Source organism: Salvelinus fontinalis, chromosome 17 (genome assembly GCF_029448725.1).
Source record: "Salvelinus fontinalis isolate EN_2023a chromosome 17, ASM2944872v1, whole genome shotgun sequence".
Classification (NCBI taxonomy): domain Eukaryota; kingdom Metazoa; phylum Chordata; class Actinopteri; order Salmoniformes; family Salmonidae; genus Salvelinus; species Salvelinus fontinalis.
The window spans coordinates 9,570,213-9,597,743 of NC_074681.1; the positions used below are offsets into that span (position 1 = coordinate 9,570,213).

General features: G+C 41.7%; 2 protein-coding genes across 2 annotated transcripts in view; one reads left to right on the plus strand and one right to left on the minus strand.

Annotated features, from left to right (window-relative positions):
• Positions 1–16,082, plus strand: part of LOC129813677 (retinal-specific phospholipid-transporting ATPase ABCA4-like) — a 115,317-nt gene extending 99,235 nt beyond the window's left edge. Inside the window, exons 44-51 of the mRNA XM_055866079.1 lie at positions 61–123; positions 309–415; positions 646–787; positions 1,229–1,363; positions 8,517–8,620; positions 9,230–9,322; positions 12,306–12,555; positions 13,748–16,082. Coding sequence (XP_055722054.1) covers positions 61–123; positions 309–415; positions 646–787; positions 1,229–1,363; positions 8,517–8,620; positions 9,230–9,322; positions 12,306–12,555; positions 13,748–13,900 — 1,047 coding nt within the window. The 3' untranslated portion in view covers positions 13,901–16,082. The remainder of the gene's footprint in view (positions 1–60; positions 124–308; positions 416–645; positions 788–1,228; positions 1,364–8,516; positions 8,621–9,229; positions 9,323–12,305; positions 12,556–13,747) is intronic.
• Positions 16,083–16,532: 450 nt separating this feature from the next.
• LOC129813678 (very-long-chain enoyl-CoA reductase-like) overlaps positions 16,533–27,531 on the minus strand; it is a 39,075-nt gene continuing 28,076 nt past the window's right edge. Inside the window, exons 7-12 of the mRNA XM_055866080.1 lie at positions 27,330–27,402; positions 27,193–27,236; positions 26,694–26,751; positions 26,391–26,479; positions 18,706–18,751; positions 16,533–17,779 (exon numbers count right to left, since the gene is read on the minus strand). Of these exons, the coding sequence (XP_055722055.1) occupies positions 17,652–17,779; positions 18,706–18,751; positions 26,391–26,479; positions 26,694–26,751; positions 27,193–27,236; positions 27,330–27,402 (438 nt within the window). The 3' untranslated portion in view covers positions 16,533–17,651. The remainder of the gene's footprint in view (positions 17,780–18,705; positions 18,752–26,390; positions 26,480–26,693; positions 26,752–27,192; positions 27,237–27,329; positions 27,403–27,531) is intronic.

Genomic DNA, 27,531 nt, shown 5'->3' on the forward strand with positions numbered 1-27,531 from the left:
ATACACTGTGAGTCTGTGTCCTCTGTACAAACGTACTCTGGTTCTTTGTCCTCTCTACAGACGTACTCTGGGAAGACGAGACAAGCGGTGGACAGGATCTGTGTGGGCGTGCCTGCAGGAGAGGTCTGCCCCCCCCCCCCCCCCCCCCCCCCTTATAGTCCCTTTCACCTACCTTCTGCCCTACCTCATTTCTTTAACAGATTGGAGTGTTCCACTAGTCTTTCACCTACCTTCTGCCCTACCTCATTTCTTTAACAGATTGGAGTGTTCCACTAGTCACTAGTGTGACCGTGTCTCTGTGCTGTCAGTGTTTTGGTCTGTTAGGAGTGAACGGAGCTGGGAAAACCACCACTTTCAAGATGTTGACTGGAGACACAGACGTTAGTTCTGGAGAGGCCACTGTCGCTGGATACAGGTACAACACATCGTAGGAACATGTGGGGGAAATAGTGTGTATTTGGACCCCCCCCATTCAGAAAAAGACTCCATGTTGTTGTATGCATCCTGAGAAAGCCACTGACAAACTGTGCAAGTAGAGATCCGCCTTTTTGAATTTAAGTTTGAATCAACGTTTTTTAGTGAATCCACACAATGCAGTAGAAACAAACGATGTCCAAGCAGCTGTGTTTCTCTGTGGTCACTCAGTATCCTGTCAGACATGCTGGACGTGCACCAGAACATGGGCTACTGCCCTCAGTTTGACGCTATAGACGACCTGCTGACAGGCAGGGAACATCTGTACCTCTACGCTCGCCTCCGAGGGGTCCCTGAGTCAGACATCAGTAGAGTGAGTAGAGATAGAATATAGTGTCTGTCTGTCTGTCTGTCTGTCTGTCTGTCTGTCTGTCTGTCTGTCTGTCTGTCTGTCTGTCTGTCTGCCTGGTCTTCTCTGTCTGTGTGTCTGCCTGTCTGTCTGTCTGTCTGTCTGTCTGTCTGTCTGCCTGCCTGCCTGCCTGGTCTTCTCTGTCTGTGTGTCTGTCTGCCTGGTCTTCTCTGTCTGTCTGTCTGCCTGCCTGGTCTTCTCTGTCTGTCTGTCTGTCTGTCTGTCTGTCTGTCTGTCTGTCTGTCTGTCTGTCTGTCTGTCTGCATGAGTGTAGTGTACTGTATGTGTATATGTGCATACTGTATGTGTGTGTATGCAGGTGTGTGTATGTATTTGTGTTAACATGCATGTATTTTACCCGTTGTGTTTGTAACACATTCCGCACCTCTTCTGTCTCCCCACCAGGTGGCAGATTGGGGCATCCAGAAGCTCGGCCTATCAGAGTACGCTGGTCGCTGTGCAGGGACATACAGCGGAGGCAACAAGAGGAAACTCTCCACAGCCATCGCTATGATTGGTTGCCCAGCCCTGGTTCTACTGGTGAGTCAACCAATCAGTGTTTACCCCGACCATTGAAATGGCGGGGCAGACTTCCGAACCAGCTATGATTGGCTGGTTATACTGGTGAGTCAGCCAATGGCATGGGACTTTATTAATTCCCACATGTGCTTGTCTTTTGGACAGTGTGTGGGTGACATGTTTGTCCACTTGTGTAGGGCACCAAAAAGACCTAGAAATCAGACCAGAAACAGAGGAAGTCTGGACATGCAGTGTGTTGTTTCATCACTTCCTTCCTGTGACGATATGGACAACTAAGAGTTAGACAACATTACAAATACAGTATGACTAAGTGTTATACATTGACACTATACACACACTACACATACACTACACTATAATATACATACACACTACACATACACTACACATACACTACACTATAATATACATACACACTACACATACACTACACATCACATGCACTACACTATAATATACATACACACTACACATACACTACACATACACTACACTATAATATACTACACATACACTACACTATAATATACATACACACTACACATACACTACACATACACTACACTATAATATACTACACATACACTACAACTAAGAGTTAGACAACATTACAAATACAGTATGACTAAGTGTTATACATTGACACTATACACACACTACACTATAATATACATACATACTATATATACACTACACATACACTACAACTAAGAGTTAGACAACATTACAAATACAGTATGACTCAGTGTTATACATTGACACTATACGCACACTACACATACACTACACATACACTACACTATAATATACTACACATACACTACACATACACTACACTATAATATACATACACACTACACATACACTACACATACACTACACTATAATATACATACACACTACACATACACTACACACACACTACACTATAATATACATACATACTATACATACACTACACATACACTACAACTAAGAGTTAGACAACATTACAAATACAGTATGACTAAGTGTTATACATTGACACTATACACACACTACACATACACTACACTATAATATACATACACACTACACATACACTACACATACACTACACTATAATATACATACACACTACACATACACTACACATACACTACACTATAATATACATACACACTACACATACACTACACATACACTACACTATAATATACATACACACTACACATACACTACACACACACTACACTATAATATACATACATACTATACATATACTACACATACACTACAACTAAGAGTTAGACAACATTACAAATACAGTATGACTAAGTGTTATACATTGACACTATACACACACTACACTATAATATACATACATACTATACATACACTACACATACACTACAACTAAGAGTTAGACAACATTACAAATACAGTATGACTAAGTGTTATACATTGACACTATACACACACTACACTATAATATACATACACACTATACATACACTACACTATAATATACATACACTACACTATAATATACATACACACTATACATACACTACACTATAATATACATACACTACACTATAATATACATACACACTATACATACACTACACTATAATATACATACACACTATACATACACTACACTATAATATACATACACTACACATACACTACAACTAAGAGTTAGACAACATTACAAATACAGTATGACTAAGTGTTATACATTGACACTATACACACACTACACTATAATATACATACACACTATACATACACTACACTATAATATACATACACTACACATACACTACAACTAAGAGTTAGACAACATTACAAATACAGTATGACTAAGTGTTATACATTGACACTATACGCACACTACACATACACTACACATACACTACACTATAATATACTACACATACACTACACATACACTACACTATAATATACTACACATACACTACACACACTACACTATAATATACTACACATACACTACACATACACTACACTATAATATACATACCCTATACATACACTACAACTAAGAGTTAGACAACATTACAAATACAGTATGACTAAGTGTTATACATTGACACTATACACACACTACACTATAATATACATACACACTATACATACACTACACATACACTACAACTAAGAGTTAGACAACATTACAAATACAGTATGACTAAGTGTTATACATTGACACTATACACACACTACACTATAATATACATACACACTATACATACACTACACATACACTACAACTAAGAGTTAGACAACATTACAAATACAGTATGACTAAGTGTTATACATTGACACTATACACACACTACACTATAATATACATACACACTATACACACACTACACTATAATATACATACACTACACATACACTACAACTAAGAGTTAGACAACATTACAAATACAGTATGACTAAGTGTTATACATTGACACTATACACACACTACACTATAATATACATACACACTATACACACACTACACTATAATATACATACACTACACATACACTACAACTAAGAGTTAGACAACATTACAAATACAGTATGACTAAGTGTTATACATTGACACTATACACACACTACACTATAATATACATACACACTATACATACACTACACATACACTACAACTAAGAGTTAGAAAACATTACAAATACAGTATGACTAAGTGTTATACATTGACACTATACACACACACTACACTATAATATACATACACACTATACATACACTACACATACACTACACATACACTACAACTAAGAGTTAGACAACATTACAAATACAGTATGACTAAGTGTTATACATTGACACTATACACACACTACACTATAATATACATACACACTATACATACACTACACATACACTACAACTAAGAGTTAGACAACATTACAAATACAGTATGACTAAGTGTTATACATTGACACTATACACACACTACACTATAATATACATACACACTATACATACACTACACATACACTACAACTAAGAGTTAGAAAACATTACAAATACAGTATGACTAAGTGTTATACACTACACATGCACTACACTAGAATATACTACACATACACTACACACACTACACTATAATATACTACACATACACTACACACACTACACTATAATATACATACCCTATACATACACACTATACATACACTACACATACACTACACTATAATATACATATACTGTACATCATTGTACACACACTACACATACACTATACATATACTGTACATACACTACACTACATACACACTATACATACACTATACTATGCATATACTGTACATACACTATACACACACACACTATACATACACTATACTATGCATATACTGTACATACACTATACACACACACTATACATACACTATACACACACTGCACATACACTGTACATACACTACACATTCACTACACATACACTATACTATACATATACTGTACATACAGTGTACATACACTATACACTATACTATACATATTCTATAAGAACAGTGTACATACAGTCTACATACAGTAAACATAATAAATACAGTATACATAATACATACAGTATACATAATACATACAGTATACATAATACATACAGTATACATAATACATACAGTATACATACAGTATACAGGATACATACAGTATAATACATACAGTATACAGGATACATACAGTATAATACATACAGTATACATACAGTATACATACAGTATAATACATACAGTATAATACAGTATACAGGATACATACAGTATACAGGATACATACAGTATAATACAGTATACATACAGTATACAGGATACATACAGTATACAGGATACATACAGTATAATACATACAGTATAATACATACAGTATAATACATACAGTATACAGGATACATACAGTATAATACATACAGTATACAGGATACATACAGTATAATACATACAGTATACAGGATACATACAGTATAATACATACAGTATACAGGATACATACAGTATAATACATACAGTATACAGGATACATACAGTATACATAATACACACAGTATACATACAGTATAATACATACAGTATACAGGATACATACAGTATAATACATACAGTATACAGGATACATACAGTATAATACATACAGTATAATACATACAGTATACAGGATACATACAGTATAATACATACAGTATACAGGATACATACAGTATAATACATACAGTATACAGGATACATACAGTATACAGGATACATACAGTATACATACAGTATACATACAGTATAATACATACAGTATACAGGATACATACAGTATACATAATACACACAGTATACATAATACAGTATACAGGATACATACAGTATAATACATACAGTATACATAATACACACAGTATACATAATACAGTATACAGGATACATACAGTATAATACATACAGTATACAGGATACATACAGTATACATAATACATACAGTATACATAATACATACAGTATACATAATACATACAGTATACATAATACATACAGTATACATAATACATACAGTATACATAATACATACAGCATAATACAGTATACAGTATACATACAGTATAATACATACAGTATACATACAGTATACAGGATACATACAGTATAATACATACAGCATAATACAGTATACAGTATACATACAGTATAATACATACAGTATACATACAGTATACAGGATACATACAGTATACAGGATACATACAGTATAATACAGTATACATACAGTATACAGGATACATACAGTATACAGGACACATACAGTATAATACATACAGTATAATACATACAGTATAATACATACAGTATACAGGATACATACAGTATAATACATACAGTATACAGGATACATACAGTATAATACATACAGTATACAGGATACATACAGTATAATACATACAGTATACAGGATACATACAGTATAATACATACAGTATACAGGATACATACAGTATACATAATACACACAGTATACATACAGTATAATACATACAGTATACAGGATACATACAGTATAATACATACAGTATACAGGATACATATAGTATAATACATACAGTATAATACATACAGTATACAGGATACATACAGTATAATACATACAGTATACAGGATACATACAGTATAATACATACAGTATACAGGATACATACAGTATACAGGATACATACAGTATACATACAGTATACATACAGTATAATACATACAGTATACAGGATACATACAGTATACATAATACACACAGTATACATAATACAGTATACAGGATACATACAGTATAATACATACAGTATACATAATACACACAGTATACATAATACAGTATACAGGATACATACAGTATAATACATACAGTATACAGGATACATACAGTATACATAATACATACAGTATACATAATACATACAGTATACATAATACATACAGTATACATAATACATACAGCATAATACAGTATACAGTATACATACAGTATAATACATACAGCATAATACAGTATACAGTATACATACAGTATAATACATACAGTATACATACAGTATACAGGATACATACAGTATAATACATACAGCATAATACAGTATACAGTATACATACAGTATAATACATACAGTATACATACAGTATACAGGATACATACAGTATACAGGATACATACAGTATAATACAGTATACATACAGTATACAGGATACATACAGTATACAGGATACATACAGTATAATACATACAGTATAATACATACAGTATAATACATACAGTATACAGGATACATACAGTATAATACATACAGTATACAGGATACATACAGTATAATACATACAGTATACAGGATACATACAGTATAATACATACAGTATACAGGATACATACAGTATAATACATACAGTATACAGGATACATACAGTATACATAATACACACAGTATACATACAGTATAATACATACAGTATACAGGATACATACAGTATAATACATACAGTATACAGGATACATACAGTATAATACATACAGTATAATACATACAGTATACAGGATACATACAGTATAATACATACAGTATACAGGATACATACAGTATAATACATACAGTATACAGGATACATACAGTATACAGGATACATACAGTATACATACAGTATACATACAGTATAATACATACAGTATACAGGATACATGCAGTATAATACATACAGTATACATAATACACACAGCATACATAATACAGTATACAGGATACATACAGTATACATAATACAGTATACAGGATACATACAGTATAATACATACAGTATACAGGATACATACAGTATAATACATACAGTATACAGGATACATACAGTATAATACATACAGTATACAGGATACATACAGTATAATACATACAGTATACAGGATACATACAGTATAATACATACAGTATAATACATACAGTATACATAATACACACAGTATACATACAGTATAATACATACAGTATACAGGATACATACAGTATAATACATACAGTATACAGGATACATACAGTATAATACATACAGTATACAGGATATATACAGTATACATAATACACACAGTATACATACAGTATAATACATACAGTATACAGGATACATACAGTAACACAGTATGCATACAGTGTATACAGAGTATACATAATACACACAGTATACCATATGCAGGCTTTTCTTTCTCCATTACTGGTGATTGAGACAGTCCTGCATTCTCATCCAGGCCGGTGTTTTGGCTCGTTTGTTTAGATGCAGAGATTTGTCAACGAAATGTTCTCTGCCTCCAGATGGGAAAACATATGGGTTCAGTCAGCCGCAGTTTAGAGAGGTTTATTCACTGGCAGGAGACTGGCAGGAGACTGGCAGGAGACTTGCAGGAGACTGGCAGGAGACTTGCAGGAGACTGGCAGGAGACTGGGCACAGTTCATACTGCCACTACTGTGAAATGGCTGCCATATGCTAATAGTGATAAGACATTCAGTGTTCAGAGATATGCTGAATGGTGCCCCAGTCCATCATGTTAACGTGTGTGTGTGTGTGTGTGTGTGTGTGTGTGTGTGTGTGTGTGTGTGTGTCCTTATAGGATGAACCCACTACAGGTATGGACCCCCACTCCCGACGGTTCCTGTGGACTGCTATTATGAGCGTCATCCAGGACGGGAGGGCCGTGGTTTTGACATCACACAGGTATGTCTGTACACATGGGTAATGTCATGTCAGTACACATGGGCAAACCAGATGCTACACTGGAGTGGCCAACTGCTTGTTTCACTTTTTTAAAAAAGAGAGAGAGAGAGACAGAGAGATAGATAGATAGACAGACAGAGACAGATAGATAGATAGATAGATAGATAGATAGATAGATAGATAGAGGGAAGGAGATAGGGAGGGATAGTGGGAAGGATATAGGAAGGAAGGAGATAGGGAGGGATATTGGGAAGGAAATAAGGAGGAACGAGATAGGGAGGGATATTGGGAAGGAGATAGGAAGGAAGGAGATAGGGAGGGATATTGGGAAGGAGATAGGAAGGAAGGAGACAGTGGGAAGGAGATAGGGAGAGATAGTGGGAGGAGGAGGGAAGGAGACAGGGAGGGAGGGAAGGAGGAAGGAAGGAGATAGGGAGGGAAGGAGGGAAGATGAAGTGGTAAAAAAGCAAGTTTGATGTCTGTTGACTGCCTGTCTGTTGACTGCCTGTCTGTCTCTGTCTGTTGACTGCCTGTTGACTGCCTGTCTGTCTCTGCCTATTGACTGTCTGTCTGTCTCTGTCTATTGACTGTCTGTCTCTGTCTCCCCAGCATGGAGGAGTGTGAAGCTCTGTGCACTCGTTTGGCCATCATGGTCAACGGCACCTTCAAATGTCTGGGGACCATACAGCACCTCAAATACAAGTAGGTCTGTTACCATACAGCACCTCAAATACAAGTAGGTCTGTTACCGTACAGCACCTCAAATACAAGTAGGTCTGTTACCGTACAGCACCTCAAATACAAGTAGGTCTGTTACCATACTGTTTCCATACAGCACCTCAAATACAAGTAGGTCTGTTACCATACAGCACCTCAAATACAAGTAGGTCTGTTACCGTACAGCACCTCAAATACAAGTAGGTCTGTTACCATACTGTTTCCATACAGCACCTCAAATACAAGTAGGTCTGTTACCATACAGCACCTCAAATACAAGTAGGTCTGTTACCGTACAGCACCTCAAATACAAGTAGGTCTGTTACCATACTATTTCCATACAGCACCTGAAATACAAGTAGATCTGTTACCATACAGCACCTCAAATACAAGTAGGTCTGTTACCGTACAGCACCTCAAATACAAGTAGGTCTGTTACCATACTGTTTCCATACAGCACCTCAAATACAAGTAGGTCTGTTACCATACAGCACCTCAAATACAAGTAGGTCTGTTACCATACAGCACCTCAAATACAAGTAGGTCGGTTACCATACTATTACCATACAGCACCTCAAATACAAGTAGGTCTGTTACCATACTGTTACTGAGGAAGTATGGTGATGTAGTCAGCCAGGGAGTTCTGGGCTGGGAGAGTATGGTGATGTAGCCAGGGAGTTCTGGGCTGGGAGAGTATGGTGATGTAGCCAGCCAGGGAGTTCTGGGCTGGGAGAGTATGGTGATGTAGCGAGGGAGTTCTGGGCTGGGAGAGTATGGTGATGTAACCAGGGAGTTCTGGGCTGGGAGAGTATGGTGATGTAGCCAGGGAGTTCTGGGCTGGGAGAGTATGGTGATGTAGCCAGGGAGTTCTGGGCTGGGAGAGTATGGTGATGTAGTCAGCCAGGGAGTTCTGGGCTGGGAGAGTATGGTGATGTAACCAGGGAGTTCCGGGCTGGGAGAGTATGGTGATGTAGCCAGGGAGTTCTGGGCTGGGAGAGTATGGTGATGTAGCCAGGGAGTTCTGGGCTGGGAGAGTATGGTGATGTAGCCAGGGAGTTCTGGGCTGGGAGAGTATGGTGATGTAGCCAGGGAGTTCTGGGATGGGAGAGTATGGTGATGTAGCCAGCCAGTTAGTTCTGGGCTGGGAGAGTATGGTGATGTAACCAGGGAGTTCTGGGCTGGGAGAGTATGGTGATGTAGCCAGCCAGGGAGTTCTGGGCTGGGAGAGTATGGTGATGTAACCAGGGAGTTCTGGGCTGGGAGAGTATGGTGATGTAACCAGGGAGTTCTGGGCTGGGAGAGTATGGTGATGTAGCCAGCCAGGGAGTCTCCCCCTCTCCTCTCCAGGTTTGGTGATGGCTACATGGTTATCTCTCTCCCTCTCCTTCTCCAGGTTTGGTGATGGCTATGTGGTGACCTCTCTCTCCCTCTCCAGGTTTGGTGATGGCTACGTGGTGACCTCTCTCTCCCTCTCCTCTCCAGGTTTGGTGACGGCTGCGTGGTGACCTCTCTCCCTCTCCTCTCCAGGTTTGGTGATGGCTACGTGGTGACCTCTCTCTCCCTCTCCTCTCCAGGTTTGGTGATGGCTACATGGTGATCTCTCTCTCTCCTCTCCAGGTTTGGTGACGGCTCTGTGGTGAACTCTCCCTCTCCTCTCCAGTTGTGGTGACGGCTCTGTGGTGATCTCTCTCCCTCCCCCTCTCCTCTCCCGGTTTGGTGACGGCTACGTGGTGACCTCTCTCTCTCCCCCTCTCCTCTCCAGGTTTGGTGATGGCTACATTGTGACCTCTCTCTCTCTCCCTCTCCCTCTACAGGTTTGGTGATGGCTACATGGTGCTCTCTCTCTCCCTCTCCTCTCCAGGTTTGGTGATGGCTGCGTGGTGACCTCTCTCCCTCTCCTCTCCAGGTTTGGTGATGGCTACGTGGTGACCTCTCTCTCCCTCTCCTCTCCAGGTTTGGTGATGGCTACGTGGTGACCTCTCTCCCTCTCTTCTCCAGGTTTGGTGATGGCTACGTGGTGACCTCTCTCTCCCTCTCCAGGTTTGGTGATGGCTACGTGGTGACCTCTCTCTCCCTCTCCTCTCCAGGTTTGGTGACGGCTGCGTGGTGACCTCTCTCCCTCTCCCCTCCGGGTTTGGTGACGGCTATGTGGTGTACTCTCTCTCCCTCTCCCCTCCAGGTTTGGTGACGGCTATGTGGTGTACTCTCTCTCCCCCTCTCCTCTCCAGGTTTGGTGACGGCTATGTGGTGACCTCTCTCTCCCTCTCCCTCTCCAGGTTTGGTGATGGCTACGTGGTGACCTCTCTCTCCCTCTCCTCTCCAGGTTTGGTGATGGCTACGTGGTGACCTCTCTCCCTCTCCCCTCCAGGTTTGGTGATGGCTACGTGGTGACCTCTCTCTCTCTCCTCTCCAGGTTTGGTGATGGCTACGTGGTGACCTCTCTCTCTCTCCTCTCCAGGTTTGGTGATGGCTACGTGGTGACCTCTCTCCCTCTCCCCTCCAGGTTTGGTGATGGCTACGTGGTGACCTCTCTCTCTCTCCTCTCCAGGTTTGGTGACGGCTATGTGGTGACCTCTCTCTCCCTCTCCCTCTCCAGGTTTGGTGATGGCTACGTGGTGACCTCTCTCTCCCTCTCCTCTCCAGGTTTGGTGATGGCTACGTGGTGACCTCTCTCCCTCTCCCCTCCAGGTTTGGTGATGGCTACGTGGTGACCTCTCTCTCTCCCTTTCCAGGTTTGGTGATGGCTACGTGGTGACCTCTCTCTCTCCCTCTCCAGGTTTGGTGATGGCTACGTGGTGACCTCTCTCCCTCTCCTCTCCAGGTTTGGTGATGGCTACATGGTGACCTCTCTCTCCCCCTCTCCTCTCCAGGTTTGGTGATGGCTACGTGGTGACCTCTCTCTCCCTCTCCTCTCCAGGTTTGGTGATGGCTATGTGGTGAACTCTCTCTCCCTCCCTCTCCTCTCCAGGTTTGGTGACGGCTACGTGGTGACCATGAAGGTAAAGGCAGCTAAAGCAGGTGTATCTCCAGAGCTGGGTCCAGCGGAGAGCTTCATGGAGAGCAGCTTCCCGGGGTGTGTCCAGAGAGAGAAACACTACAACACTCTGCAGTATGAGATCGCCTCCTCCTCACTGGCTAGGATCTTCCAGCTGGTGGTCGCCAACAAGGACAAACTCAATATAGAGGATTACTCTGTATCACAGACCACACTAGATCAGGTAACTACTCTGTCTATCAGACCACACTAGATCAGGTAACTACTCTGTCTATCAGACCACACTAGATCAGGTAACTACTCTGTATCACAGACCACACTAGATCAGGTAACTACTCTGTATCACAGACCACACTAGATCAGGTAACTACTCTGTATCACAGACCACACTCGATCAGGTAACTACTCTGTATCACAGACCACACTCGATCAGGTAACTACTCTGTATCACAGACCACACTAGATCAGGTAACTACTCTGTATCACAGACCACACTAGATCAGGTAACTACTCTGTCTATCAGACCACACTAGATCAGGTAACTACTCTGTATCACAGACCACACTAGATCAGGTAACTACTCTGTCTATCAGACCACACTAGATCAGGTAACTACTCTGTCTATCAGACCACACTAGATCAGGTAACTACTCTGTCTATCAGACCACACTAGATCAGGTAACTACTCTGTATCACAGACCACACTAGATCAGGTAACTACTCTGTATCACAGACCACACTAGATCAGGTAACTACTCTGTCTATCAGACCACACTAGATCAGGTAACTACTCTGTCTATCAGACCACACTCGATCAGGTAACTACTCTGTCTATCAGACCACACTAGATCAGGTGACTACTCTGTCTATCAGACCACACTAGATCAGGTAACTACTCTGTCTATCAGACCACACTAGATCAGGTAACTACTCTGTCTATCAGACCACACTAGATCAGGTGACTACTCTGTCTATCAGACCACACTAGATCAGGTAACTACTCTTTCTATCAGACCACACTAGATCAGGTAACTACTCTGTCTATCAGACCACACTAGATCAGGTAACTAGAGGGATGGTAATACGATTAGGGATTAGGGGTTTGGGGTTAGGTTTAAGTACAAGCACCAACAAGGTGTATCACAGGCCACAGGTAATGAGCATGGCAATGTTTAAGGTAGACTCAGCAATATGACCTCATCATACACAGCCAGGAAGACATCTGAGGTCAGGGTGATTTATTATGAGTGATTAAGACTTGAATAAAGAATATCCTTGAGTACAAATTTGATGGTACCGTACTTAGCGATCAGTGAGCGAAAACGTGATTATAAAAGAACTTTTTATAGAACATTAGTGTTTTCGTTGACATTGTGTTGATAGTGATGGGATTTCTCTCTCTCTCTGTTCTCCAGGTGTTTGTGAACTTTGCTAAGCAACAGGCAGGAGAGGATGAGGACGTTTTACAACCCCGAGCGGTCAACGCGCGCAACGAAAAACAAAATGTCCCCACGAAACGCAAGGTCTCCCCCATCAAGATAAAAACCAGAAGACAAAATAAAACTTGAAAGTTTAATCTGTGAAAATATGACTTCCTAAGGAATGTATTGTCAAACGTTTTAATGCGTAAAACCGACCAAATGTATTGTAATAGCTAGACATGCACAGGCACACTGGCAGTATTATGAAAAACGTTTTGAAATTAATTATGGTTAGATTCATTAATTATGTTTGGAATATGTTCCTTAGACTTTGGAAGTCATATTTTCGCATGTTGATTGTGCATTGTGTAAAATGGCTGCCAAAAGACAAGACGAGGTCACGTTTGCAGGACACAGACGTCAGTTGACAGCAGATAGCTCCTCAAACACACCAAGGGTGTATCTCAATAGTCTGGAGTGGCTTCCTCTCCTCATCCCCTTTTTCTCCCTTGGTTTATAAGGGGGCTGCTTCCTCTTCAATTAAACACACCTACACAGAGAAAAGACCCCTATTTATTATTATTACTACGCAGTATCAATACGGGACCACAAGATGGCGCTGCATTTACACTGACATTTATATACCAAAACTAATAATAATGCTTAGATAATTTATATAGCCTTTCAAAATAATGTAGAAAAAAAATCTTGCCTGGCTTATATTTGTGTTTTGCCATTTTCATCACTTTAGGACGTATTCTAACAGACACGTTAGTCATTGAGCAGACGCTCTTATCCAGAGAGCTAGGTGAGACAACCACATTTCACAATAAGTCATTTCTTTCCCCCTCAAAGTAGCTATCGGCGCTGGTAGGGAGGGAGGTGGTGTGGGATTATTTAAGATACACTTTGAAGAGGTAGTGTTTCAGATGTCATATCCTAAGCACAGCTTTATATGCTCACCTAATATATAGTGCAGGGGAACAATGTTATTTTACCTTTATTTAACAAGGCAAATCAGTTAAGAACAAATTCTTATTTACAATGACGGTCTAGGAACAGTGGGGTTAACTGCCTTGTTCAGGGGCAGAACGACAGATTTGTACCTTGTCAGTTCAGTGACTGGCCCAACACTCTAACCACAGAGGGCGATGTGGGTGCAGGCTTTCGTTCTAGCCAAGCAGTCTCGATTGAAGACGATGACTCTTCGTTGAATCAGGTGAGTTTCTGCTTGGCTGGAATTAAGGCTTGCACGTATACATATTTGTGGATATGATACAGGCTATCACACCTGTTGTAGTGGACTCAAACACAACAAACAAACAAACCGCCCCACAAAATATGTTTTTATTTTTATTGTTACCATTTTTGTTTTGTTTTTTTGAAACTTCATGTCATTTTCAGTTTGTCATTTGAAATGTCATGATAACTGTGAAGTTTAACACAAATGCTGTTTCTAATCAAGAATACCGTACAAATGGACAGCGCTTCCATTTCCTACCATCAGGGATGGGCAACTTTGATGGGGTTGGGGGCCACAAAAAAAGTGTGAACTCATTATGAGGGGCCATAGTGGCTCGCGGGTCTGTGTACCCACATTTTATACCACCAAAACTAATAATTATTATTTAGCCGTTCAAATAATGTAGAAATATCTTGCTTGGTTTATATATTCTATCAATTTTGCCATTGGATGTAGAGAAAATGTTGCCGTTTTAAAGCAAGTTTGTTGCAATTCTACAAATGTTGGCCATTGGGACAGAGAGCAGATTTGGCAGTTTTCTAACAAATTTTCTGCATTTCTACTCATCACAGCCATGGGGCGGAGGACAAAATGAGATGTTTTACAGCTAATTTCCTGTAATTCTACACATTTTTCTATAGGGGTGGAGAGAAATGTAAGACTGACCAACAAAATCAAACGGCCCCCCCCCCCCCCCGGCCGGTAATTCCACCATGATTACTAAGTTTAGATAGCTGGCCGCTAGACTAATTTACTAATCAAATTTGTTTTGGCTGACATGGCTAATTGAGTGACTATCAGTGACCGATAAAGAGACATGAGATAATTGAGTGACCGATAAAACAAGAGAAAAACTGTTAGCTGACATGAGATAATTGAGTGACCGATAAAACAAGAGAAAAACTGTTAGCTGACATGAGATAATTGAGTGACCGATAAAACAAGAGAAAAACTGTTAGCTGACATGAGATAATTGAGTGACCGATAAAACAAGAGAAAAACTGTTAGCTGACATGAGATAATTGAGTGACCGATAAAACAAGAGAAAAACTGTTAGCTGACATGAGATAATTGAGTGACCGATAAAACAAGGGAAAAACTGTTAGCTGACATGAGATAATTGAGTGACCGATAAAACAAGAGAAAAACTGTTAGCTGACATGAGATAATTGAGTGACCGATAAAACAAGAGAAAAACTGTTAGCTGACATGAGATAATTGAGTGACCGATAAAACAAGAGAAAAACTGTTAGCTGACATGAGATAATTGAGTGACCGATAAAACAAGAGAAAAACTGTTAGCTGACATGAGATAATTGAGTGACCGATAAAACAAGAGAAAAACTGTTAGCTGACATGAGATAATTGAGTGACCGATAAAACAAGAGAAAAACTGTTAGCTGACATGAGATAATTGAGTGACCGATAAAACAAGAGAAAAACTGTTAGCTGACATGAGATAATTGAGTGACCGATAAAACAAGAGAAAAACTGCTGATGTAGAACCACATTTCAAAATGGCACCTTGTGTTTTCTACCCCCCCCCCCCCCCCCCCACTGACCCTCCAAGAGAGGCCCCTCTGTTGCCAGTTGCCCATCCCTGTCATAGCTAGTATTATGTATGAGAATAGATATGTGTATCAACTGATGCCATGCTTTAACAGCAACACACTGACCCTGTTAAATCCAAATGGGTTAATTAATATCACAACGTTACTGTGAAAAAAATAAAACAGTCCCACTGTAAAACTAACAACATAAACAAATAAGATAAAATACTATTAATATCACACAAGTTAAATATTATGGTTAGTTGCCATTCGTCCTTCAACAGGGGAACAAGTGCACTAGACTTCAAGTGCACTAGAATTCAAGTGCACTAGACTTCAAGTGCACTAGGTTCAAGACCACTACTATAAAGTATACACATTGTCACCCACATGAACTGTGCAGCAACAATGATTATGATGAATAAAAAATAAAAAAAAACGATCAATTCTCTACGACTACATGGAATCAAACCAATCTATTGTATTCATCCCACACTTTGCAGTACATTCATCCTAACTTAAAACCAGTATCTCTGTAAAACCCATAACCTTTGCTACAAATGTACACTTTTAGTGTAGAGTTGAGTGATGACGTTAAGTCACAGGCCTGAGTGAGGCCTTGTAACCCTATTCTGACTGAGAGGCTGTCACAAAGTTCATTTATATACAGCTGGCTTGTTGACTGGGTATCTGTTGTTCCCTATATCATATCCCCTACAGGTGCACCGTTACCACAGTGTCCACTACGCTGCTTTCTCTAACTGTAGTAGAGTGTGCAATGGGTCTGTCTAAAATGGCATCCTAGTCCCTATGTAGTACACTACATTTGGTAAGAGGCCTATGTGGCTCTGGCCAAAAGTATAGGGATGTGCACAATTTTGATAATTTACCCAAAATTCCCAGTTGTTCCAGAAATCCTGGTTGGACGATTCCAGATTTCCCTTGCTTATTCCCTTCTGATTCCATGGAATTTACAACTGCGATTTCTGGAAGAAAAAAAACTGGGGAATTCGGTGACAGTTACCAGAATTTTTTTGTTGTGCAACCCTTATAGGGAACAGGGGTATAATTAAGGATTAGGCTCTTGTTGTCAACCCTGGCTGGCTCAAAGGAACAAAGGGATGATAGCCGATCTTAGCTCAGGGTAGTCTGTAAACTCTCTGGTGTACATCGTATGTTTTCCCCGTGCCCAGATGGTCATCTGGATGAAGCCCAGCAACGTGAACAGAGCCACTGTGGAAAGAGAGAGAGAGACACACAACAGTTAGTTCAGTAGAGTCACAAAATTGGTGACTAACTGAACAAAGGAATGGAATTGTCTCTTTAGTATCACACGTACATATGTCTCAGTCTTTATCAAGACTGCAGAACCGGCTGTGTACAAGCATAGCCTTTATTAACAGAGTACAACACAAGTGGTATGACAATCTCTCCCACCAGTGGCTATATTTCTATACATTTTCTCATTCTGAACTTCTTAAGTGAGTGGGACGGACGGGGCTTCGTGACAATGATCACATCGTCCAATAAAGTTTGATTTGATTTGAAGAGCAGTTTTTCTCCGATTTGACATCTCAAACGCAGTTATACCTTACGTTAAAACATCGAGCTGTGCAGGTGTCGGCTATCACCGATTAACGCTTGATCTGATTGAATTGTACTTTATTTCACCTTTATTTAACCAGGTAGGCTAGTGGAGAACAAGTGCTCATTTGCAACTGCGACCTGGCCAAGATAAAGCATAGCGATTCGACACGTACAACAACACAGAGTTACACATGGAATAAACAAAACATACAGTCAATAATACAGTAGAACAAAAGAAAACAAAAAGTCTATATACAGTGAGTGCAAATGAGGTAAGTTAAGACAATAAATAGGCCATGGTGGCGAAGTAATTACAATATAGCAATTAAACACTGGAATGGTAGATGTGCAGAAGATGAATGTGCAAGTAGAGATACTGGGGTACAAAGGAGCAAGATAAATAAATAAATACAGTATGGGGATGAGGCAGGTAGATAGATGGGGCTGTTAACAGATGGGCTAGGCCTTAGTATTATGAAAATACGTGTTTGTAAATATGTAAGCAGCTTCTAACATTTACTACCTAAGTACAGTAGGGTGCACGTGAGACGGTGAAAGATGTGTAGATTTACCTGGAACACACTGTGTCATGATGGAGAAACTCAACCACGTCCCCACCTGACGAATCAAAACATATACAGTATTAGTCAGAAGTTTGGACACACCTACTCATTCAAGGGTTTTTCTTTATTTTGACTATTTTCTACATTGTAGAATAATAGTGAAGACATCACACTATGCAATAACACATTTGGAATCATGTAGTAACCTAAAAAAGGGTTAAACAAATCAAAATATATTTTATATTTCAGATTCTTTAAGTAGCCACTCTTTGCCTTGATGACAGCTTTGCACACTCTTGGCATTCTCTCAACCAGCTTCATGAGGTAGTCACCTGGAATAGATGTGGAATTTCTTTCCTTCTTAATAACCTTTCTAGCGGAACCCCTCGACAACATTCCGCTGAAAAGGCAGCGCGGGAAATTCAAAAAATATTTTTTTGAAATATGTAACTTTCACACATTAACAAGTCCAATACAGCAAATGAAAGATAAACATCTTGTTAATCTACCCATCATGTCCGATTTAAAAAATGCTTTACAGCGAAAACACAACATATGATTATGTTAGATCACCGCCAAGTCCAAAAAACACACAGCCATTTTCCCAGCCAAAGATAGGAGTCACAAAAAGCACAAATAGAGATAAAATTAATCACTAACCTTTGATGATCTTCATCAGATGACACTCACATGACATCATGTTACACAATACATGTATGTGTTGTTCGATAATGTGCATATATATATCCAAAAATCTCAGTTTACATTGGCACCGTGTTCAGAAATGCCTCCAAAATATCCGGAGAAATTGCAGAGAGCCACATCAAATAACATAAATACTCGTCATAAACTTTGATGAAAGATACATGTTTTACATAGAATTAAAGATACACTTGTTCTTAATGCAACCGCTGTGTCAGATTTCAAAAAAACTTTACGGAAAAAGCAAACCATGCAATAATCTGAGACGGCGCTCAGATAGAAACAACATTTCTCCGACCATGTTGGAGTCAACAGAAATACAAAATTACATTATAAATATTCCCTTACCTTTGATGACCTTCATCAGAATGCACTCCCAGGAATCCTAGATCCACAATAAATTGTTGTTTTGTTCGATAATGTCCATTATTTATGTCCAAGTAGCTACTTTTGTTAGCGCGTTTAGTACACATGTCCAAACGCTCGTACAGGTCCAGGCGAACTTCGGACGAAAACTTCAAATAAACTTTGAATAAACTTGTCAAACTAAGTATAGAATCAATCTTTAGGATGTTGTTATCATAAATATTCAATAACGTTCCAACCGGAGAATTCCTTTGTGTCTATAGAAGTAATGGAACGCAAGTCGATATCATGTGGAATGCGCATGACCAGGACCTGGCTCTCTGCCAGACCACTGACTCAAACAGCTCCCATCCGGCTAAACATCACAGTAGAAGCTTCATTCAACGTTCTACAGACTGTTGACATCTAGTGGAAGCCGTAGGAACAGATCCATATCCCACTGGGATTTCAATAGGCGATGAGTTGAAAATCGACCAGCCTCAGAATTCCCACTTCCTGTTTGGATTTTTTCTCACGTTTTTGCCTGCCATATGAGTTCTGTTATACTCACAGACATCATTCAAACAGTTTTAGAAACTTCAGAGTGTTTTCTATCCAATAGTAATAATACTATGCATATATTAGCATCTGGGACAGAGTAGGAGGCAGTTCACTATGGGCACGCAATTCATCCAAAGTGAAAATTCTTCCCCCTATCCCTAAAAAGGTGTAATGTGTTAGAGCTGATCAGTTGTCCTGGGTGGTATACAGAAGATAGCCCTATTTGGTAAAAGACCAAGTCCATATTATGACAAGAACAGCTCAAATAAGCAAAGAGAAACGACAGTCCATCATTACATTAAGACATGAAGGTCAGTCAATCCGGAAAATGTCAAAAACGTTTCTTAAAGTACTGTTGCATACACCATCAAGCCGCTATGATGAAACTGGCTCTCATGAGGACCACCACAAGAAAGGAAGACCCAGAGTTACCTCTGCTGCAGAGGATAAGTTCATTAGACTTTACAAGCCTCAGAAATTGCAGCCCAAATAAATGCTTCACAGAGTTCAAGTAACAGACACATCTCAACATCAACTATTCAGAGGAGACTGCGTGAATCAGGCCTTCATGGTCAAATTGCTGCAAAGAAACCACTACTAAAGGACACCAATAATAAGAAGAGACTTGCTTGGGCCAAGAAACATGAGCAATGGACATTAGACCGGTGGAAATCTGTCCTTTGGTCGGATCAGTCCAAATTTGAGATTTTTGGTTCCAACCGCTGTGTCTTTGTGAGACGCAGAGTAGGGTGAACTGATGATCTCTGTATGTGTGGTTCCCACCGTGAAGCATGGAGGAGGAGGTGTGATGGTGTGGGGATGCTTTGCTGGTGACACTGTCAGTGATTTATTTAGAATTCAAGACACACTTAACGAGCATGGCTACCACAGCATTCTGCAGCGATACACCGTCCCATCTGGTTTGCTTTTAGTAGGACTATCATTTGTTTTTCAACAGGACAATGACCCAACACACCTCCAGGCTGTGTAAGGGCTATTTTAACAAGGAGAGTGATGGAGTGCTGAAATCAGATGACCTGGCCTCCACAATCACCTAACCTCAACCAATTGAGATAGTTTGAGATGAATTGGCCCGCAGAGTGAAGCAAATGCAGCCAACAAGTGCTCAGCATATGTGGGAACTCCTTCAATACTGTTGGAAAAGCATTCCTCGTGAAGTTGGTTGAGAGAATGCCAAGAGTGTGCAATGTTGTCATCAAGGCAAAGGGTGGCTACTTTGAAGAATCTCAAATATAAAATAAATATATATAATTTTTGTAAAGTCTAATCTTCCGGTTTGGGGCGAGCGGTCGCATTTGCATTCGCTCTGCATTCGCTCTGCAGGTAGTATAACTTTTATAACTTTTCATTACATTTCATTATAGTACAACGATTTAATTTGTCCAACCTTAGCAATTTCTTCTTAACTAGCTACATAGCCGTCTGTGTATCAAAGATAACTGCGTAATTATCGTATTTCGTCGTCTCGTTGTCCACTGCTATCTGCCCAGCAGCTAGCAAACGTCCACCGTCTACCGAATAGTAGTATAACTTTTCACTACATTTCATTATAGCACAACGGTCTGATTTTCATTTTCATTACAGTACAACGGTTTGACTTGTTTGATCTTAGCTAGCTACATAGCCGTCCTTTATCAAACATAATTGCGTCGTTATTGAGGTTCGCTAGCGAGCTATTTTCGTTCGAAGTTAACGCAACGTAGCCAACACTGCCACCGAAGAGCATTGTAGAAACGATTACAATACAACGGAACGACTTGTTTTGTGTAGTGTTAGCTAGCTACATAGTTTTCTTTGCTAGCTTTGTATCTAAGATAATTGTGTAACTCTGAGTAATTATCGGTTAGCTAGCCAGCTAGTTTCGCCTGCCGCGCTGCCGTCCTCCTACCTAGCCAACACTGCTAGCTAACACTGCTAGCTAGCCAACTTCTACCGAATAGCAGCACTGTAGAAACTTACATTACAACGGAACGACTTGATTAGCGTAGTGTTAGCTAGTTGTCTTTGCTGTCCTTGTATCCATGATAATTGTGTAGTTTAGAGAAACTTAGAGAAACTGTCGAGGTCACCTAGCCAGCTTCACTTTCAACAACGCAGCTACTGCTAGCCAGGCTACTCCACCAGCCAGCAGTACTATATCATTTTAGTCAATAAGATTTTTAATTTTATTGATTTTTTGCTACGTAAGCTTAACTTTCTGAACATTCGAGACGTGTAGCCCACTTGTCATTCTAATCTCCTTTGCTTTAGCGTAGCCTCTTCTGTAGCCTGTCAAATATGTGTCTGTCTATCCCTGTTCTCTCCTCTCTGCACAGACCATACAAACGCCTCACACCGCGTGGCCGCGCCCACCCTAACCTGGTGGTCCCAGCCCGCACGACCCACGTGGAGTTCCAGGTCTCCGGTAGCCTCTGGAACTGCCGATCCGCGGCCAACAAGGCAGAGCTCATCTCAGCCTATGCGTCCCTCCAGTCCCTCGACTTCTTGGCACTGACGGAAACATGGCTCACCACAGATAACACTGCTACTCCTACTGCTCTCTCTTCGTCTGCCCACGTGTTCTCGCACACCCCGAGAGCTTCTGGTCAGCGGGGTGGTGGCACCGGGATCCTCATCTCTCCCAAGTGGTCATTCTCTCTTTCTCCCCTTACCCATCTGTCTATCGCCTCCTTTGAATTCCATGCTGTCACAGTTACCAGCCCTTTCAAGCTTAACATCCTTATCATTTATCGCCCTCCAGGTTCCCTTGGAGAGTTCATCAATGAGCTTGATGCCTTGATAAGCTCCTTTCCTGAGGACGGCTCACCTCTCACAGTTCTGGGTGACTTTAACCTCCCCATGTCTACCTTTGACTCATTCCTCTCTGCCTCCTTCTTTCCACTCCTCTCCTCTTTTGACCTCACCCTCTCACCTTCCCCCCCTACTCACAAGGCAGGCAATACGCTTGACCTCATCTTTACTAGATGCTGTTCTTCCACTAACCTCATTGCAACTCCCCTCCAAGTCTCCGACCACTACCTTGTATCCTTTTCCCTCTCGCTCTCATCCAACACTTCCCACACTGCCCCTACTCGGATGGTATCGCGCCGTCCCAACCTTCGCTCTCTCTCCCCCGCTACTCTCTCCTCTTCCATCCTATCATCTCTTCCCTCTGCCCAAACCTTCTCCAACCTATCTCCTGATTCTGCCTCCTCAACCCTCCTCTCCTCCCTTTCTGCATCCTTTGACTCTCTATGTCCCCTATCCTCCAGGCCGGCTCGGTCCTCCCCTCCCGCTCCGTGGCTCGACGACTCATTGCGAGCTCACAGAACAGGGCTCCGGGCAGCCGAGCGGAAATGGAGGAAAACTCGCCTCCCTGCGGACCTGGCATCCTTTCACTCCCTCCTCTCTACATTTTCCTCTTCTCTCTCTGCTGCTAAAGCCACTTTCTACCACTCTAAATTCCAAGCATCTGCCTCTAACCCTAGGAAGCTCTTTGCCACCTTCTCCTCCCTCCTGAATCCTCCTCCCCCTCCCCCCCCCCCTCCTCCCTCTCTGCAGACGACTTCGTCAACCATTTTGAAAAGAAGGTCGACGACATCCGATCCTCGTTTGCTAAGTCAAACGACACCGCTGGTTCTGCTCACACTGCCCTACCCTGTGCTTTGACCTCTTTCTCTCCTCTCTCTCCAGATGAAATCTCGCGTCTTGTGACGGCCGGCCGCCCAACAACCTGCCCGCTTGACCCTATCCCCTCCTCTCTTCTCCAGACCATTTCCGGAGACCTTCTCCCTTACCTCACCTCGCTCATCAACTCATCCCTGACCGCTGGCTACGTCCCTTCCGTCTTCAAGAGAGCGAGAGTTGCACCCCTTCTGAAGAAACCTACACTCGATCCCTCCGATGTCAACAACTACAGACCAGTATCCCTTCTTTCTTTTCTCTCCAAAACTCTTGAACGTGCCGTCCTTGGCCAGCTCTCCTGCTATCTCTCTCAGAATGACCTTCTTGATCCAAATCAGTCAGGTTTCAAGACTAGTCACTCAACTGAGACTGCTCTTCTCTGTATCACGGAGGCGCTCCGCACTGCTAAAGCTAACTCTCTTTCCTCTGCTCTCATCCTTCTAGACCTATCGGCTGCCTTCGATACTGTGAACCATCAGATCCTCCTCTCCACCCTCTCCGAGTTGGGCATCTCCGGCGCGGCCCACGCTTGGATTGCGTCCTACCTGACAGGTCGCTCCTACCAGGTGGCGTGGCGAGAATCTGTCTCCTCACCACGCGCTCTCACCACTGGTGTCCCCCAGGGCTCTGTTCTAGGCCCTCTCCTATTCTCGCTATACACCAAGTCACTTGGCTCTGTCATAACCTCACATGGTCTCTCCTATCATTGCTATGCAGACGACACACAACTAATCTTCTCCTTTCCCCCTTCTGATGACCAGGTGGCGAATCGCATCTCTGCATGTCTGGCAGACATATCAGTGTGGATGACGGATCACCACCTCAAGCTGAACCTCGGCAAGACGGAGCTGCTCTTCCTCCCGGGGAAGGACTGCCCGTTCCATGATCTCGCCATCACGGTTGACAACTCCATTGTGTCCTCCTCCCAGAGCGCTAAGAACCTTGGCGTGATCCTGGACAACACCCTGTCGTTCTCAACTAACATCAAGGCGGTGGCCCGTTCCTGTAGGTTCATGCTCTACAACATCCGCAGAGTACGACCCTGCCTCACACAGGAAGCGGCGCAGGTCCTAATCCAGGCACTTGTCATCTCCCGTCTGGATTACTGCAACTCGCTGTTGGCTGGGCTCCCTGCCTGTGCCATCAAACCCCTACAACTCATCCAGAACGCCGCAGCCCGTCTGGTGTTCAACCTTCCCAAGTTCTCTCACGTCACCCCGCTCCTCCGCTCTCTCCACTGGCTTCCAGTTGAAGCTCGCATCCGCTACAAGACCATGGTGCTTGCCTACGGAGCTGTGAGGGGAACGGCACCTCAGTACCTTCAGGCTCTGATCAGGCCCTACACCCAAACAAGGGCACTGCGTTCATCCACCTCTGGCCTGCTCGCCTCCCTACCACTGAGGAAGTACAGTTCCCGCTCAGCCCAGTCAAAACTGTTCGCTGCTCTGGCACCCCAATGGTGGAACAAACTCCCTCACGACGCCAGGACAGCGGAGTCAATCACCACCTTCCGGAGACACCTGAAACCCCACCTCTTCAAGGAATACCTAGGATAGGATAAAGCAATCCTTCTGCCCCCCCCCCCCCCTTAAAAGATTTAGATGCACTATTGTAAAGTGGTTGTTCCACTGGATGTCATTAGGTGAATGCACCAATTTGTAAGTCGCTCTGGATAAGAGCGTCTGCTAAATGACTTAAATGTAAATGTAAATGGTTACTACATGATTCCGCATGTGTTATTTCATAGTTTTGATGTCTTCATTATTATTCTACAATGTAGAAAATAGTACAAATAAAGAAAAACCGTGAAATGAGTAGGTGTGTCCAAACGTTTGACTGGTACTGTATATCATAGACAAATATTAAATATATATATTAATTGAAGGTGTACACCATACAAGCATATGACCCCATGGTCAGCGACTCAAGTCTAGACTGTCCTGTGTGACTAATTCAATAGAGCACAGAGCTTGCAACACTAAAGGACGTGGGTTCGATTCCCGCTGTGGCCACCCATACTTAAAGGTATACATACAAGACTGTATTAAAGTAGCTTCTGAGAGCACGGGCAGGGCCATTGAGGCCATCTCCATTTTGGAAGTAGTCCATTTTAGTAAACAAACTGAAAGGGTGCATACTGCCATCTAGAGGGTGTTGTTTGAACAGGTATAAAGCCAAGGTTGGCGATTTGCTGCCACCTGCAGTTATGGCATGTTTACTCACGGGTATAATTCATTGGATGATCTTTCCTGAGGACCTGCATGGAATTATGGGATCCTTCCTTAACCCATATGAAGTCCCAACCAGTTGACTACTTCAAAATGGTGAAAGTCCTCAATGGCGCTGCCCAGGCTAAAACAAGCTATTGGGCACCAGAGTCTATCTCTATGAGTTTGACCCACCTCATAGGTGTAGTTGGGACATGACACGAAGAAGAAGAGCCACGTGAAGGGGTTCCTGGTGGGGTAAGGGATCCGCTTGGGCCTCAGACCTGGTAGACAGCAGGACACAACTGTGAGAAGGTGTTTATCATCATGGACATATATTCTCATCTGGCAAACTACCACACAGATGTTGCTGACTCAACTAGCAAATTTATGAGAAATATTTGAGGAATTTGCTCCCTATTACCTATCTTGGCTATGACATTGTTCTAGAATATGCCATTAATACAACACCTTCAGACATGCTGGAAAGCAACTCACCATTACAGCCCAAGTTATTGAGAGCCAAATGAATTGAGAAGTTTCCAGCTTCACAGAGCTGGGAGTACAAAGAAAGACAGAAAGACAGAAAGAGAGAGAGAGAAGGACAGACAGACAGACAGACAGACAGACAGACAGACAGACAGACAGACAGAGAGAGAGAGAGAGAGAGAGAGAGAGAGAGAGAGAGAGAGAGAGAGAGAGAGAGAGAGAGAGAGAGAGAGAGAGAGAGAGAGAGAGAGAGAGAGAGAGAGAGAGAGAGAGAGAGAGAGAGAGAGAGAGAGAGAGAGAGAGAGAGAGAGAGAGAGAGAGAGAGAGAGAGAGAGAGAGAGAGAGAGAGAGAGAGAGGTTAAAAGAAAGAGAATAATAAAGCGAGAAAGACCTTTTTGGGAAAGAAGCCATTTCTGAAGACAGATGATGATGAAGAATGTTTTCCTCCGTTGTTCTGAACTCAATGAAAACACAATGAGGCTGAGAGATATAACGTTAGGCTACATACCATAAACACCACCAACGAAGAGTAGACTTGGAGATTCCCATACGCTGTAAGACACATACAGCTCCTTAAGGAACAGAATCATCTATCAACAGTGAGAGTTGTCATCCATTCATTTGTTGGTTGAGAGTGCTACTCACATGGTGGAGTGTAGAGGGGGTGGTTGATGTAGTAGGCTAGCCAAGCAGAAAACCCCCAGTAGTACAGGCAGTTCTGAGAGTAGAACAGTATAGTATACAATAGTATATAATATAATATAATAGTGTATTATAGTATAGAATAGTATAGAGTAGTATAGTATATAATAGAAAATAATAGAATAGAATAGTATAGACTCGTATG